Source organism: Entelurus aequoreus, linkage group LG12, assembly GCF_033978785.1.
Source record: "Entelurus aequoreus isolate RoL-2023_Sb linkage group LG12, RoL_Eaeq_v1.1, whole genome shotgun sequence".
NCBI lineage: Eukaryota > Metazoa > Chordata > Actinopteri > Syngnathiformes > Syngnathidae > Entelurus > Entelurus aequoreus.
Window position 1 is genome coordinate 65,528,361 of NC_084742.1, and position 17,759 is coordinate 65,546,119.

The following is a 17,759-nucleotide window of genomic DNA, read 5'->3' on the forward strand; positions in this document are numbered from 1 at the left end:
TGATTATATATGTAGAGGTTTCAGCTCATATTGATTATATATGTGGAGGTTTCAGCTCATATTGATTATATATGTGGAGGTTTCAGCTCATATTGATTATATATGTAGAGGTTTCAGCTCATATTGATTATATATGTGGAGGTTTCAGCTCATATTGATTATATATGTGGAGGTTTCAGCTCATATTGATTATATATGCGGAGGTTTCAGCTCATATTGATTATATATGTGGAGGTTTCAGCTCATATTGATTATATATGCGGAGGTTTCAGCTCATATTGATTATATATGCGGAGGTTTCAGCTCATATTGATTATATATGCGGAGGTTTCAGCTCATATTGATTATATATGTGGAGGTTTCAGCTCCTAGTGAGACGTTTTCTATTTCCTTCAAGTCAAATGGACACTCGCAGTCTATGAAAGTAACAATATTGTCACCGTATTCATCTTCGCTTCATTCCATGACATTGACGAGAGAGAGGGAGGAAGAGTCCTGTCGCCGCTCATGAGGCAACATCATGTCAAACAGTTGTATGAGAAAACTCAAGCCTGATGATGAGAGATTGTCCTAAATGGTGGTGATGAGGCTCTTTCTTCACGTGTGTGTACATATGCTGTCTCAAATCTCACCGTAATGAAACCATACAATGAAGCGTGTACAATTTTATATTTTTATATTAAATATTGAATAAATGTGTGCTTTTTTTTTGTGTTGTTGGTGTTTGGTGGAGAAAAGAAGCACTCACTCACCATCTGCATGTGGTTGGCATGGAAGGTCTGCTCGTTCAGGGGGAACTTCTCAGCGCCCAGGGCGTGGTAGAGCTTGATCATCTGAGAAAACTGCAAGACAAACGCAACTTTGTCACCTTCTGGCAAAAATATTGACAACATTCTGCGTAATAAAGATGCTCAAACCAATCCGACGTGCTCAGAAACATTAAGACACTCAGTCCAATCAAATATGTCACGAAAGGGAAACTACTCTTTTTGGAAATGTTCCAATCATTCACAAGAACATACGTGTCTTTCTTTTTTTATGCATTCTAAGTCGTAAAATACGGCAAGTAAGAGGTAGCTAACAAACAGATAATGAAATGACACTATTCTGCCCATAAAGTTGTGTAAAAACATGTAAAAAGTGCCAACAATACTCCATTTACATGTCGTGACCTGAATATTAACAAGTATTAGCAATATTGTTATTATAAGTGCTAACACAGACAAACTATTTTTAGACGCATGTTTGTCAAAAAGCAGATTTAAAGGGGAACTGAACAGTTTTTGAAATGTGCCTATCATTCACAATCCTCATGTAAGACAATAACACACGTCTTTCTTTTTCTATGCATTCTAAGTCGTAATATATGGCAAGTAAGAGGTGGCTAACAAACAGCGAATGAAATTACACTATTCTGCCCATAAAGTTGTGTAAAAACATGTAAAAAGTGCCAACAATACTCCATTTACATGTCGTGACCTGATTATGAACAATTATTAGCAATATTGTTATTATAAGTGCTAACGTAGACAAACTATTTTTAGACGCATGTTTGTGAAAAAGCAGATTTAAAGGGGAACTGCACAGTTTTTTAAATGTGCCTATCATTCACAATCCTTATGTAAGACAATAACACACGTCTTTCTTTTTGTATGCATTCTAAGTCGTAAAATATGGCAAGTAAGAGGTGGCTAACAAACAGATAATGAAATGACACTATTCTGCCCATAAAGTTGTCTAAAAAAACATGTAAAAAGTGCCAACAATACTCCATTTACATGTCGTGACCTGAATATTAACAAGTATTAGCGATATTGTTATTATAAGTGCTAACGCAGACAAACTATTTTTACACGCATGTTTGTCAAAAAGCAGATTTAAAGGGGAACTGCACTGTTTTTTTATTAAATTTCGCCTATCATTCACAATCCTTATGTAAGACAAAAAACACGTATGTTTTTCTTTTTTTCATGCATTCTAAATCATAAAGAACTGTTAGCAAAGGTCAGCTAACAATGAAGTCAATTCTTGCGCCCATAAAGTTATCTTAAAAACATGTAAAAAGTGCCAACAATACTCCATTTGCATGTCGTGACCTGAATATTAACAAGTATTAGCAATATTGTTATTATAAGTGCTAACGCAGACAAACTATTTTTACACGCATGTTTGTCAACAAGCAGATTTAAAGGGGAACTGCACAGTTTTTTAAATGTGCCTATCATTCACAATCCTTATGTAAGACAAGAACACACGTCTTTCTTTTTCTGTGCATTCTAAGTCGTAAAATATGGCAAGTAAGAGGCGGCTAACAAACAGCGAATGAAATTACACTATTCTGCCCATAAAGTTGTCTAAAAAACATGTAAAAAGCGCCAACAATACTCCATTTACATGTCGTGACCTGAATATTAACAAGTATTAGCAATATTGTTATTATAAGTGCTAACGCAGACAAACTATTTTTACACGCATGTTTGTCAACAAGCAGATTTAAAGGGGAACTGCACTTTTTTTTAAATACAATTGTGCCTATCATTCACAATCCTTATGTAAGACAAGAACATTCATTTTCTGTGCATTCTAAGTCGTAAAATATGGCAAGTAAGAGGTGGCTAACAAACAGCGAATGAAATCACACTATTCTGCCCATAAAGTTGTCTAAAAAACATGTAAAAACTGTCAATAATGTTTGTCAAAAAGCAGATTTAAAGGGGAACTGCACTGTTTTTTTATTAAATTTCGCCTATCATTCACAATCCTTATGTAAGACAAAAAACACGGATGTTTTTCTTTTTTTCATGCATTCTAAATCATAAAGAACTGTTAGCAAAGGTCAGCTAACAATGAAGTCAATTCTTGCGCCCATAAAGTTATCTTAAAAACATGTAAAAAGTGCCAACAATACTCCATTTACATGTCGTGACCTGAATATTAACAAGTATTAGCAATATTGTTATTATAAGTGCTAACGCAGACAAACTATTTTTACACGCATGTTTGTCAAAAAGCAGATTTAAAGGGGAACTGCACAGGTTTTGGAAATGTGCCTATCATTCACAATCCTTATGTAAGACAAGAACACACGTCTTTCTTTTTGTATGCATTCTAAGTCGTAAAATATGGCAAGTATACGGCGGCTAACAAACAGCGAATGAAATCACACTATTCTGCCCATAAAGTTGTCTAAAAAACATGTAAAAACTGTCAATACTCCATTTACATGTCGTGACCTGAATATTAACAAGTATTAGCAATATTGTTATTATAAGTGCTAACGTAGACAAACTATTTTTACACGCATGTTTGTCAATAAGCAGATTTAAAGGGGAACTGCACTTTTTTAAAAATAGAATTGTGCCTATCATTCACAATCCTTATGTAAGACAAGAACATTCATTTTCTGTGCATTCTAAGTCGTAAAATATGGCAAGTACGAGGTGGCTAACAAACAGCGAATGAAATCACACTATTCTGCCCATAAAGTTGTCTAAAAAACATGTAAAAACTGTCAATACTCCATTTACATGTCGTGACCTGAATATTAACAAGTATTAGCAATATTGTTATTATAAGTGCTAACGCAGACAAACTATTTTTACACGCATGTTTGTCAACAAGCAGATTTAAAGGGGAACTGCACTTTTTTTTAAATAAAATTGTGCCTATCATTCACAATCCTTATGTAAGACAAGAACATTCATTTTATGTGCATTCTAAGTCGTAAAATATGGCAAGTAAGAGGTGGCTAACAAACAGCGAATGAAATTACACTATTCTGCCCATAAAGTTGTCTAAAAAACATGTAAAAACTGTCAATAATGTTTGTCAAAAAGCAGGTTTAAAGGGGAACTGCACTGTTTTTTTAATAAAATTTCGCCTATCGTTCACAATCCTTATGTAAGACAAAAAACACGGATGTTTTTCTTTTTTTCATGCATTCTAAATCATAAAGAACTGTTAGCAAAGGTCAGCTAACAATGAAGTCAATTCTTGCGCCCATAAAGTTATCTTAAAAACATGTAAAAAGTGCCAACAATACTCCATTTACATGTCGTGACCTGAATATTAACAAGTATTAGCAATATTGTTATTATAAGTGCTAACGCAGACAAACTATTTTTACACACGTTTGTCAACAAGCAGATTTAAAGGGTAACTGCACTTTTTTTTAAATAAAATTGTGCCTATCATTCACAATCCTTATGTAAGACAAGAACATTCATTTTATGTGCATTCTAAGTCGTAAAATATGGCAAGTAAGAGGTGGCTAACAAACAGCGAATGAAATTACACTATTCTGCCCATAAAGTTGTCTAAAAAACATGTAAAAACTGTCAATAATGTTTGTCAAAAAGCAGGTTTAAAGGGGAACTGCACTGTTTTTTTAATAAAATTTCGCCTATCGTTCACAATCCTTATGTAAGACAAAAAACACGGATGTTTTTCTTTTTTTCATGGATTCTAAATCATAAAGAACTGTTAGCAAAGGTCAGCTAACAATGAAGTCAATTCTTGCGCCCATAAAGTTATCTTAAAAACATGTAAAAAGTGCCAACAATACTCCATTTACATGTCGTGACCTGAATATTGACAAGTATTAGCAATATTGTTATTATAAGTGCTAACGCAGACAAACTATTTTTACACACGTTTGTCAACAAGCAGATTTAAAGGGGAACTGCACAGTTTTTTAAATGTGCATATCATTCACAATCCTTATGTAAGACAAGAACACACGTCTTTCTTTTTCTATTCATTCTAAGTCGTAAAATATGGCAAGTAAGAGGCGGCTAACAAACAGCGAATGAAATCACACTATTCTGCCCATAAAGTTGTCTAAAAAACATGTAAAAAGTGTCAACAATACTCCATTTACATGTCGTGACCTGAATATTAGCAAGTATTAGCAATATTGTTAATATAAGTGCTAACACAGACAAACTATTTTTACACGTATGTTTGTCAACAAGCAGATTTAAAGGGTAACTGCACTTTTTTTTTTAAATAAAATTGTGCCAATCATTCACAATCCTTATGTAAGACAATAACACACGTCTTTCTTTTTGTATGCATTCTAAGTCGTAAAATATGGCAAGTAAGAGGCGGCTAACAAACAGCGAATGAAATCACACTATTCTGCCCATAAAGTTGTCTAAAAAACATGTAAAAAGTGCCAACAATACTCCATTTACATGTCGTGACCTGAATATTAACAAGTATTAGCAATATTGTTATTATAAGTGCTAACACAGACAAACTATTTTTACACGCATGTTTGTCAACAAGCAGATTTAAAGGGGAACTGCACTTTTTTAAATAAAATTGTGCCTATCATTCACAATCTTTATGTAAGACAAGAACGCACGTCTTTCTTTTTGTATGCATTCTAAGTCGTAAAATATGGCAAGTAAGAGGTGGCTAACAAACAGATAATGAAATGATGTAGTGTTTACAAGCACTATTATGTAGTATTTTCAAGCACTATTATGTAGTGTTTACAAGTACTATTATGTAGTGTTTACAAGCACTATAATGTAGTATTTTCAAGCACTATTATGTAGTGTTTACAAGCACTATTATGTAGTATTTACAAGCACTATTATGTAGTGTTTACAAGCACTATTATGTAGTATTTTCAAGTACTCTTATGTAGTGTTTACAAGCATTATTACATAGTATTTACAAGCACTATTATGTAGTATTTACAAGCACTATTATGTAGTATTTACAAGCACTATTATGTAGTGTTTAAAAGCACTATTATGTAGTATTTTCAAGTATCATTATGTAGTGTTTACAAGCACTTTTATGTAGTATTTACAAGCACTATTATATAGTATTTACAAGCACTATTATGTAGTGTTTATAAGCACTATTATGTAGTGTTTACAAGCACTATTATGTAGTATTTTCAAGTACTATTATGTAGTGTTTACAAGCACTATTATGTAGTATTTACAAGCACTATTATGTAGTGTTTACAAGCACTATTATGTAGTGTTTACAAGCACTATTATGTAGTGTTTTCAAGCACTCTTATGTAGTGTTTACAAGCATTATTATATAGTATTTACAAGCACTATTATGTAGTATTTACAAGCACTATTATGTAGTATTTACAAGCACTATTATATAGTATTTACAAGCACTATTATGTAGTATTTACAAGCACTATTATGTAGTATTTTCAAGTACTATTATGCAGTGTTTACAAGCACTATTATGTAGTGTTTACAAGCACTATTATGTAGTGTTTACAAGCACTATTATGTAGTATTTTCAAGCACTATTATGTAGTGTTTATAAGCACTATTATGTAGTATTTACAAGCACTATTATGTAGTGTTTACAAGCACTATTATGTAGTATTTTCAAGCACTATTATTTAGTGTTTATAAGCACTATTATGTAGTATTTACAAGCACTATTATGTAGTGTTTACAAGCACTATTATGTAGTGTTTACAAGCACTATTATGTAGTGTTTACAAGCACTATTATGTAGTGTTTACAAGCACTATTATGTAGTGTTTACAAGCACTATTATGTAGTATTTTCAAGCACTTATGTAGTATTTTCAAGCACTATTATGTAGTGTTTACAAGCACTATTATGTAGTGTTTACAAGCACTATTATGTAGTATTTTCAAGCACTTATGTAGTATTTTCAAGCACTATTATGTAGTGTTTATAAGCACTGTTATGTAGTATTTACAAGCACTTTTATGTAGTATTTACAAGCACTATTATGTAGTGTTTACAAGCACTATTATGTAGTATTTTCAAGCACTATTATGTAGTGTTTATAAGCACTGTTATGTAGTGTTTACAAGCACTATTATGTAGTGTTTACAAGCACTATTATGTAGTATTTTCAAGCACTATTATGTAGTGTTTATAAGTACTGTTATGTAGTATTTACAAGCACTTTTATGTAGTATTTACAAGCACTATTATGTAGTGTTTACAAGCAGTATTATGTAGTATTTACAAGCACTATTATGTAGTGTTTACAAGCACTATTATGTAGTATTTTCAAGCACTATTATGTAGTGTTTATAAGCACTGTTATGTAGTGTTTACAAGTACTATTATGTAGTATTTACAAGCACTGTTATGTAGTATTTACAAGCACTATTATGTAGTGTTTACAAGCACTATTATGTAGTGTTTACAAGCACTTTTATGTAGTGTTTACAAGCACTATTATGTAGTATTTTCAAACACTATTATGTAGTGTTTATAAGCACTATTATGTAGTGTTTACAAGCACTATTATGTAGTGTTTACAAGCACTATTATGTAGTGTTTTCAAGCCCTATTATGTAGTATTTACAAGCACTATTATGTAGTGTTTACAAGTACTATTATGTAGTGTTTACAAGCACTATTATGTAGTGTTTACAAGCACTATTATGTAGTATTTACAAGCACTATTATGTAGTGTTTTCAAGCACTATTATGTAGTGTTTACAAGCACTATTATGTAGTGTTTTCAAGCCCTATTATGTAGTGTATACAAGCACTTTTATGTAGTGTTTACAAGCACTATTATGTAGTGTTTTCAAGTACTATTATGTTGTGTTTGCAAGTACTATTATGTAGAGTTTACAAGCACTAACATGATTGTGGATGATAGTGTAAAAAGAGTGCAGTTCCCCTTTAATAGAGAGTACATTAGAACAAAGCAGCTGGACCTGAAGGAGCAGCAAGACTGTGATTGCTGCTAATTAGCCAGAAAGACAGACGGGTGTTCCAGCTCCGTTTTAAAGAGCAAATAAATCAGTCTGGGGGGGTGTGGTCATAGTAATGGAGGATCTGGGGGGGTGTGGTCATAGTAATGGAGGATCTGAGGGGGTGTGGTCATAGTAATGGAGGATCTGGGGGGGTGTGGTCATAGTAATGGAGGATCTGGGGGGGTGTGGTCATAGTAATGGAGGATCTGGGGGGGTGTGGTCATAGTAATGGAGGATCTGGGGGGGTGTGGTCATAGTAATGGAGGAATGGACTTACCACCCAAGGCTTGCTGCAGAAGTTGTAGATGGAGAAGAGAGAGTTGACACCCGGCACGCCGCCAAAATGCAAGCCGATGACCAGGTTCCTGAAGTCCTCTCCTGGGATCATGGAGTAGGCATGCTGGCGGATCAGGACGAAGTCGGGTTTGACGGACCTGCACACGCAGACACGGACGTGGAAAACCATCAACAGCTGGACTTGACTAACATTCTGTATTACCCCCAAGAATCTAATGGAATGGTGTGGAGCCCAAAGCGTCACAGCCATACTACTAATCAGTATCGGCCCTGAAAAAACCATATGGGTCAGTCTCTAACGTACTCTTTAGTCCAGGGGTCTCAAACACGCGGCCCGGGGGCCAATTGCGGCCCGCGAGACGTTATTTTGCGGCCCCCACCTTAATATGACAGTTTTATGTTTGTGCGGCCCGCAAGTTTTAAATGAATGGCGCTTGATAGTGTTGTGTCGTTCGCGAACGATTCGTTCGAACGAACGAATCTTTTGAGTGAACGTACTGAACCGAATCACTTCATGAACTGATTCGTTCCTTTCTCAGTTCAGTTGAGCTCCGCCACGACCATGCCGGTATGAGTGGAACTGGCGCATTCTGTGACTCACTGAACCCTCGACGTCGGCGAACAACGCAGCCAATGAGAGGGCAGGGGGAGGGACTGAGCGAATGATTCGTTCAACGCAGATTAACGACATGAATCACTCAGTGAATGACAACGCTCTCACTCTCTGCTCTGCTTGCCCCAATGCCGCGAGTGATTCTTCTTCCGGTCGCAGGGATATGTTTCATGCCATTGGCATCCGTTCTCCATTAATTCTCCAAGCTAACGGCTAATGTTGACTCAAGCCACATGAAAACAAACACACGTCCCCATTATCTCAACACATAAAGTTATGAGAGTAGACTAGTAGAGGAGACAGAAAGAAAGTCAGTGCAGGCTGAGCAGCAGCGACGCGAGGGGGAGGGGCGGGGGGTAAAGTGTAGGGCAGGCTGTTTTGAGAAGATTTAAAATAAAAATAATAACTAATGTATGTACACATACATAGGCTTGTATTTACACAGTTATTGTAATAAAAATAAATTTCTCTTTGGGGATCAATTCTGATTCATATTATTATTATTATTAGTAGTAGTATCCCTTCTACTGCAACTGTTGTTGATTTTTATATTATTTAAGCTATTTATTTTCTTTTTTATTGCATATTTAAGTTGATATTTCCATTTTTATATTTTTAAATGTAAGCTACAGAAATTTTAGTTTTAATGTTGGCATTTCTGGCACTTGGTTTAATATCTGTTTTGTTTTATTTAAGGTAGCCTATTTATTTTCTTTTTGTTTGCACATTTAAGTTGATATTTTCTTTGTTATATTTTTAAACGTAGGCTACAGAACATTTTGTTTTTATGTTGGCATTTCTGGCTCTTAATTTATTTGTTTTATTTTGAAGGTATTTATTCTCTTTATTTATTTATTGTCGCTGAGGACGTGATTCAGGTTCGCGCTGCATTCACTCATTCATTCAGAATCAGGATTCGCGAACCTACTGACACAGAGAAGTGACTGTGGGGAGGAGGACGTCACATTGAGGCTCTCGTTCAGTCACTGTGCTCGTCGTTCATTGGGTGCTGAGGGCTTGTGTCGTTCGCGAACTGACACACACCGAGATCCGCCGCTGGGGAAGCTGTTACTGACTGACTCATGATTCGCTGACCTGCACACAGAACTGCTGCTGCAGAAGCGATTCAGATTCACGTACTGAACTGTGCTGACTGTGGCGCTGTGTCAGTCACTGATTCTAGTGATTCAGTACAGTCAAAAGAACTGCCGATCCCATCACTACTGTGTCGGGACTCGCGTTCACCCTGTTTGCTGCTTCTCCCGCGAATGTCTGCACTGTACTACGCACGCCCCCCCCCCAACCCCCCCTATTTTTTTTTTTTTGGGGGGGGGGGGGGAATCGGTGGACACATTTTTTGAACGAATCAATTTAAGGAACTGATTTCTAGTGATTCAGTACAGTTAAAAGAACTGCCGGTCCCATCACTAGCGCTTGACAGCGTTGTGTGCGGAGCTGAAGGAATCTTCCAATCAAGGTGAGGTTAAAAGCTCTCGACAATATCGTGATGACACTGCCTTTAGTGTCCTCTAGAAACTGTCACCACATCATCTTTTTCTCCAGCGTGCCGGCCCAGACACATGTCTATGAGGCCTTTGCAGACACACACGCAAGTTATTGCAAGACATACTTGAGGAACAGCCATACATGTCACACTGAGGGTGGTCATATTTTATTTTATTTATTTTTTAACACTTTTACAAATATGCGCCACACTGTGAACCCACACCAAACAAGAATGACAAACACATTTCGGGAGAACATACGCACCTAAACACAACAGAACAAATACCCAGAATCCTTTGCAGCCCTAACTCTTCCGGGTTCAAAAACAACCCCCCCCGCCCCCATCTCCCGAATTCGGAGGTCTCAAGGTTGGCAAGTATGCATTGACGTCACTTGCGTGATGCAAGCAGAGAAACATTTTGCCGCTTTTCCACGACACCCGAACACGCTCTTCCTCCCTCCCTCCCTGCCTGCCTCCCTCGCTCGCCCGCCTGCTCGCTCCGTAAACAGTCCGGGCTTCTAAAGCACTCCGCCGAAGGAGCGAGCGACAATACAAAAGTGTGGTGCACTGGACCCCAGTGCTGATACTCCGACAGAGAGTCGCTGGGCGAATCAGACGTGTAACACGTCAGTGGTGATGTTAGCCCATTCGGGGCTAATTGTGCTACCGTAACTGTAAACTCCACGGCGAGACCCCCCCCCCCCCTCCCTCCCGTTGGCAGAGACGGTTTTTGATGCAATATTTCTTTGTTGAGCACAGGGGCACCCCGACGTGACTTATTTAATTTCATTTTTATTTATCTCCTTCATTGATGTGCATCTTTGATCGATAGACAATTATACCTCAATTATTCAATTATACATTTACACACCAATGCCTGAGAAGGAGCAGGATGAAGAAAAATCGTATATTCTTCTGCCCCCTTCAACATAATACGTAGTCTTACTTAATGATATCATATAAACCAACAATTACATCCAAATATAATGAAAACAAACAAAAAAACACAAGAAGTGCAAAACTTCAGGATGTACAAACCGAACAAAAAAAACACAAGAAGTAATATACACCTCACGGGACGATACAAAACAAATACAAAACCAGGCGAAAAAATAAGTAAAATAATAAATATAAAGCAAAATGTAAACACTTATGGCTGTCCATATGATCTTATTGTTCTGTCTTTATATATTTTTTTCAATTGGAATATATTTTTACAGTCTTTTATCTCATTGTGAAGAGAATTCCATAGTTTAACCCCCACCACTGATATGCACATTTGTTTTAAAGTTGTCCTTGAATACTGATGTTGGAAATGACCTTTTCTTCTATGCTCTTCATTCTCAGAAGTGATGACAAACATTTTTTGTAAATTTGCTGGTAATGTTTTACTTTTAGCCTTAAACATGACACATAATGTCTGTAACTTTACTAGCTCCTGTAATTTCAATAAACCCGAATTAATAAATAATATGTTAGTGTGTTCTAAGTAATCTACTTTATGAATAATCCTTATAGCTCTTTTCTGTAGTTGATACAGAGAAAGTTGCGGTGCACAAGGAATACAATTTGAAACGTCATTATACAACTAGACATGCTGAGGAGTATGCAAAATACCAGGGAGATGAGAGAGTGAACCGGGTTGCAAATTTTAAAACCAGTCTACTGAGGCAACAAGATTTCGTCAAGAAAGCAAGCGAAAAGAGCAATGCAGCAATCAAAGCTAACTACATGGTGAGTGAGATGGTTGCTAGGGCGGGAAAGCCATTCAAAGAAGGTGAATTCATTAAAAAGTGCATGTTAGATTTTTTTTAAGAAATCTTTTCTTGCGGCCCAGCTTCACCCAGTTTCTGCATCCAGTGGCCCCCAGGTAAATTGAGTTTGAGACCCCTGCTTTAGTCCATCCTTGTCCTAAACTCTTTCTGTCCCACACAGATGTTGCCTCATGTCGACACCACGGGGGTTTGATGGAGTCAGCACATCTGGACCTGCAGCTGTGGTCTCTATCTGTCCAATTAACACAACCTCAACTGATGGCTGTGGGCCGAGGGCCGAGGGCCGAGGGACCTGGGGGTCTCCTTTAAACCCTCACACATGTCCAAGGGATAGAAGGAAGCCACTTAGGCACAGGTCCAGTTTTCTCCCGTGGGATTCAAAGTCCAATGTAGCGTAGAAACTAGGGTTGGACGGTACTAGTATAGTATCGCGGTACTAATGGATCAGAATGGACGCATTTTGGTGATAAAACTAAAGATAAATAGTGTTTTAGCTACTTCTAAATCACTAATCCTGGCCTCCATGGCGACAAATAAAGTAAGTTTCTTACAAGTAGCAATATCACTGGAGGATGAGGAATAGCTAAACATGCTTCGCTACACACCGTAGGAGGATACAATAGCTCACCGGCGCCATGCGTGGATCTACACCTGACATCCACTGTAATGATACCAAGTACAGGAGCGTATCTAGTCGATACTACTATGTTGTCCCATTTACTCTCTGTAAAGCAGCAGTTCCATTGGCAGCAAAACATAATACTAGCATAATACCAGTGTTTCCAACACATTCATTTATTTGTGGCGGCCCGCCACGAAAGAATTACGTCCGCCACAAATAAAATAATTTTTTGTTTTTGTTTTTGTTTTTGTTTTTTGTCCTGTCCAGCTTCTCAGGCAAATCATATAGTTGATGTAGATGCCCATATAGGCTGTTCAGATTTACTTTACAAAAGTTGTTGCCTTATTTGCATTTGACCACTACTGTTTTCTGTTTATTTGTTACTGACTGTGGCAGGACACCTCTGCCTCTGTTTCACTTTATGTTGCTGGTAAATAATATGCTTGTAGTAGTAGGCTAAAGTTAAATTATTTAGTATGCACTAATTAAAGGGGCAGAGCTTTAAGAGACATTTTAGCTTTTATATTTTATAAGATATATTTTTTGTAAGAACCACAAATAATAAATATATTTCAGTGATTAACTTATTGTTCAAATCTGTATATAAATATGTACATAAAGTGTTGTAATTATATTGTAAAATGGATGGATGGATAACGTTTAAAACAAAACTGTTATTATTAATTAGTAAGTATACATTTTTTTAGCCTTTTTAGAGAAAATCAAATCATTGTAGTAAATTATGCAAATTACTCGATGATGTCATGGTGGCCACGCCCATAGCCACGCCCCCACCGCCACAGGTATCTTGGCAGTTTATGGGAAACACTGCTTCACTACACACCGTAGGAGGATACAATAGCTCACCGGCGTCACAATGTAAACAAACGCCATGGGTGGATCTACACCTGACATCCACTGTAATGATACCAAGTACAGGAGCGTATCTAGTCGATACTACTATGTTGTCCCATTTAGTCTCTGTAAAGCAGCAGTTCCATCGGCAGCAAAACAGGCCCAGAGCATAATACTACCACCACCATGCTTGAGGGTAGGTATGGTGTTCCTGGGATTTCTCCTCCAAACATATTGCTGGGTATTGTGGCCAAACAGCTCCATTTGTGTTTCATCTGACACCACATGGACAAAGATAAGACTATAAACTACGGATAGAACTGAAGTTGATTGAGGGACTGTAAAAATAAATAATGTATGACTTATTTTCAACACTTTTGGATCCCCCAAAGCTTTAAGTAGGATTTCTTTTTTTTTTTTGTTTCTTTTTTTTTTTTTTAAACTGTCACTGCTTAAAAAAAATTAAAAAAATAAATAAATAAAAAAGTGAATCAAAATCAATGTTATGATTTATTGACCAAAAGTATTTAAAGCTCCAATTACTTCAATCAAATATTGAAAAAAAATACTTTAAAAAATGTTTGGGGAAAATATTGCATATTTTGTGTGTTTGCTGTATAAAAAAAACTAAGTTTTATTCGACAAAAAAAACAAAAAAACAATGAAAATATAAAAACTATAATCGACGGATAGATCTGAAGTTGATTGAGGGACTGAAGCGTTAAAAGTAAAAATAAATAATGTATGACTTTTTTCCAAATTATTGAGAATTTATTTTTTAATTTTTTTAGACTGTTGTTGTTAAAAAATATAAAAATAAATAATACATCAAAATCAATGTTATGATTTATTGACCGACAATATTTAAAGCTTCAATTACTTCAATCAAATATTCCACTTCAAACATTTTGGGGGGAGAATGTTGCATATTTTGTGTGTTTGCTAATTAAAAAACAAACTTTTCTTTGACAAAAAGAAAATAAAAACAATGAAAATATAAAAAACTATAAACTACGGATAGAACTGAAGTTGATTGAGGGACTGAAGCGTTAAAAGTAAAAATAAATAATGTATGACTTATTTTCAACACTTTTGGACCCCCAAAACTTTAAGTAGGATTTATTTTTTGTTTTTGTTTCTTTTTTTTAAACTGTCACTGCTTAAAAAAAAATTTCAAAAATAAATAAATAAAAAAGTGAATCAAAATCAATGTTATGATTTATTGACCAAAAGTATTTAAAGCTCCAATTACTTCAATCAAATATTTAAAAAAATACTTTAAAAAATGTTTGGGGAAAATATTGCATATTTTGTGTGTTTGCTGTACAAAAAAAACTAAGTTTTATTTGACAAAAAAAACAAAAAAAACAATGAAAATATAAAAACTATAATCGACGGATAGAGACTGAAACGTTAAAAGTAAAAATAAATAATGTATGACTTTTTTCCAAAATTTTTATTGGGATTTATTTTTTAATTTTTTAAACTGTTGTTAAAAAATATAAATATAAATAATACATCAAAATCAATGTTATGATTTATTGACCGACAATATTTAAAGCTTCAATTACTTCAATCAAATATTCCACTTCAAACATTTTGGGGGGAGAATGTTGCATATTTTGTGTGTTTGCTAATTAAAAAACAAACTTTTCTTTGACAAAAAGAAAAAAAAACAATGAAAATATAAAAAACTATAAACTACGGATAGAACTGAAGTTGATTGAGAGACTGAAGCGTTAAAAGTAAAAATACATAATGTATGACTTATTTTCAACACTTTTGGATCCCCCAAAACTTTAAGTAGGATTTATTTTTTGTTTTTGTTTCTTTTTTTTAAACTGTCACTGCTTAAAAAAAAAATTCAAAAATAAATAAATAAAAAAGTGAATCAAAATCAATGTTATGATTTATTGACCAAAAGTATTTAAAGCTCCAATTACTTCAATCAAATATTTAAAAAAATACTTTAAAAAATGTTTGGGGAAAATATTGCATATTTTGTGTGTTTGCTGTATAAAAAGAACTAAGTTTTATTTGACAAAAAAACAAAAAAAACAATGAAAATATAAAAACTATAATCGACGGATAGATCTGAAGTTGATTGAGGGACTGAAGCGTTAAAAGTAAAAATAAATAATGTATGACTTTTTTCCAAAAATTTTATTGGGATTTATTTTTTTATTTTTTAAACTGTTGTTGTTAAAAAAATATAAAAATAAATAATACATCAAAATCAATGTTATGATTTATTGACCGACAATATTTAAAGCTTCAATTACTTCAATCAAATATTCCACATCAAACATTTTGGGGGGAGAATGTTGCATATTTTGTGTGTTTGCTAATTAAAAAACAAACTTTTCTTTGACAAAAAGAAAAAAAAAAACAATGAAAATATAAAAAACTATAAACTACGGATAGAACTGAAGTTGATTGAGAGACTGAAGCGTTAAAAGTAAAAATAAATAATGTATGACTTATTTTCAACACTTTTGGATCCTCCAAAACTTTTAGTGGGAATTATTTTATTTTTTTAAATTGTTTTTTTACTGTCATTGCTAAAAAAATTTAAAAAAAAAATTAAAATAGTTAATCAAAACCAATGTTCTGATTTATTGACTGATTGTATTTAAAGCTCCAATTACTTCAATCAAATATTCCACTTTGAAGTTTTTTAGGGGGGAAATATTGCATATTTTGTGTGTTTGCTACATAAAAAAACTAAGTTTTCTTTGACAAAAAGGAAAAAAAACAATGAAAATATAAAAACCTAGAATTGACAGATAGATGTGAAGTTGATTGAGAGACTGAAGAGTTAAAAGTAAAAATAAATAATGTATGACTTATTTTCAACACTTTTGGGTCTCCGAAAACTTTTAGTGGGATTCTTTTTTTTTTTGAAACTGTCATTGCTAAAAAAAAATAATGAATTAAAACCAAATATTTACAGTATTTAAAGCTCCAATTACTTCAACCAAATATTCCACTTTGAAGTTTTTTAGGGGGGAAATATTGCATATTTTGTGTGTTTGCTATATTAAAAAAAAAAGTTGTATTCAACAAAAAGGGGGGAAAAAACAATGAAAATATACAAACTATACAATCGACGGATAGATCCGAAGTTGATTGAGAGACTGAAGAGTTAAAAGTAAAAATAAATAACGTATGACTTATTTTCAACACTTTTGGATCTCCCAAAACTTTTATTGGGATTTTTTTTTTTTTTAACTGTCATTGCTAAGAAAAGAAAAAATAAGAAAAAAAATAATGAATTAAAACCAAATATTTACAGTATTTAAAGCTCCAATTACTTCAACCAAATATTCCACTTTGAAGTTTTTGTGGAGGGGGAAATGTTGCATATTTTGTGTGTTTGCTATATTAAAAAAAAAAGTTGTATTGGACAAAAAGGGGAAAAAAACAATGAAAATATAAAAACTATTTAATCGACGGATAGATCTGAAGTTGATTGAGAGACTGAAGAGTTAAAAGTAAAAATAAATAATGTATGACTTATTTTCAACACTTTTGGATCCCCCAAAACTTTAAGGAGGATTTATTTATTTATTTTTATTTTTTTTAAACTGTCACTGCTTAAAAAAAAAAAAAATAAATAAATAAATAAAAAAGTGAATCAAAATCAATGTTATGATTTATTGACCAAAAGTATTTAAAGCTCCAATTACTTCAATCAAATATTCCACTTTAAAAAATGTTTGGGGAAAATATTGCATATTTTGTGTGTTTGCTGTATAAAAAAAACTAAGTTTTATTTGACAAAAAAGAACAATGAAAATATAAAAACTATAATCGACGGATAGATCTGAAGTTGATTGAGGGACTGAAGCGTTAAAAGTAAAAATAAATCATGTATGACTTTTTTCCAAAATTTTTATTGGAAATTATTTTTTAATTTTTTAAACTGTTAAAAAATATAAAAATAAATAATACATCAAAATCAATGTTATGATTTATTGACCAACAGTATTTAAAGCTTCAATTACTTCAATCAAATATTCCACTTTAAACATTTTGGGGGGAGAATGTTGCATATTTTGTGTGTTTGCTAATTAAAAAACTAACTTTTCTTTGACAAAAAGAAAAAAAAAGAAAATATAAAAACCTAGAATTGACAGATAGATCTGAAGTTGATTGAGAGAGTGAAGCGTTAAAAGTAAAAATAAATAATGTATGACTTATATTCAACACTTTTGGATCCCCCAAAACTTTTACTTCAATCAAATATTCCACTTTAATATTTTTTTGGGTGGGGGGATATTGCATATTTTGTGTGTTTCATATATAAAAAACAAAGTTTTATTTGACAAAAAGAAAAAAAAAGGAATATA

The 17,759-nt window shown here is 33.9% G+C and overlaps 1 protein-coding gene across 1 annotated transcript in view; it reads right to left on the minus strand.

The window, feature by feature from the left end:
* Nucleotides 1-629: 629 nt before the first annotated feature.
* Nucleotides 630-17,759, minus strand: part of LOC133662925 (synapsin-3-like) — a 107,094-nt gene continuing 89,964 nt past the window's right edge. The window contains exons 6-7 of the mRNA XM_062067129.1: nt 8,016-8,172; nt 630-842 (exon numbers count right to left, since the gene is read on the minus strand). Coding sequence (XP_061923113.1) covers nt 675-842; nt 8,016-8,172 — 325 coding nt within the window. The 3' untranslated portion in view covers nt 630-674. The remainder of the gene's footprint in view (nt 843-8,015; nt 8,173-17,759) is intronic.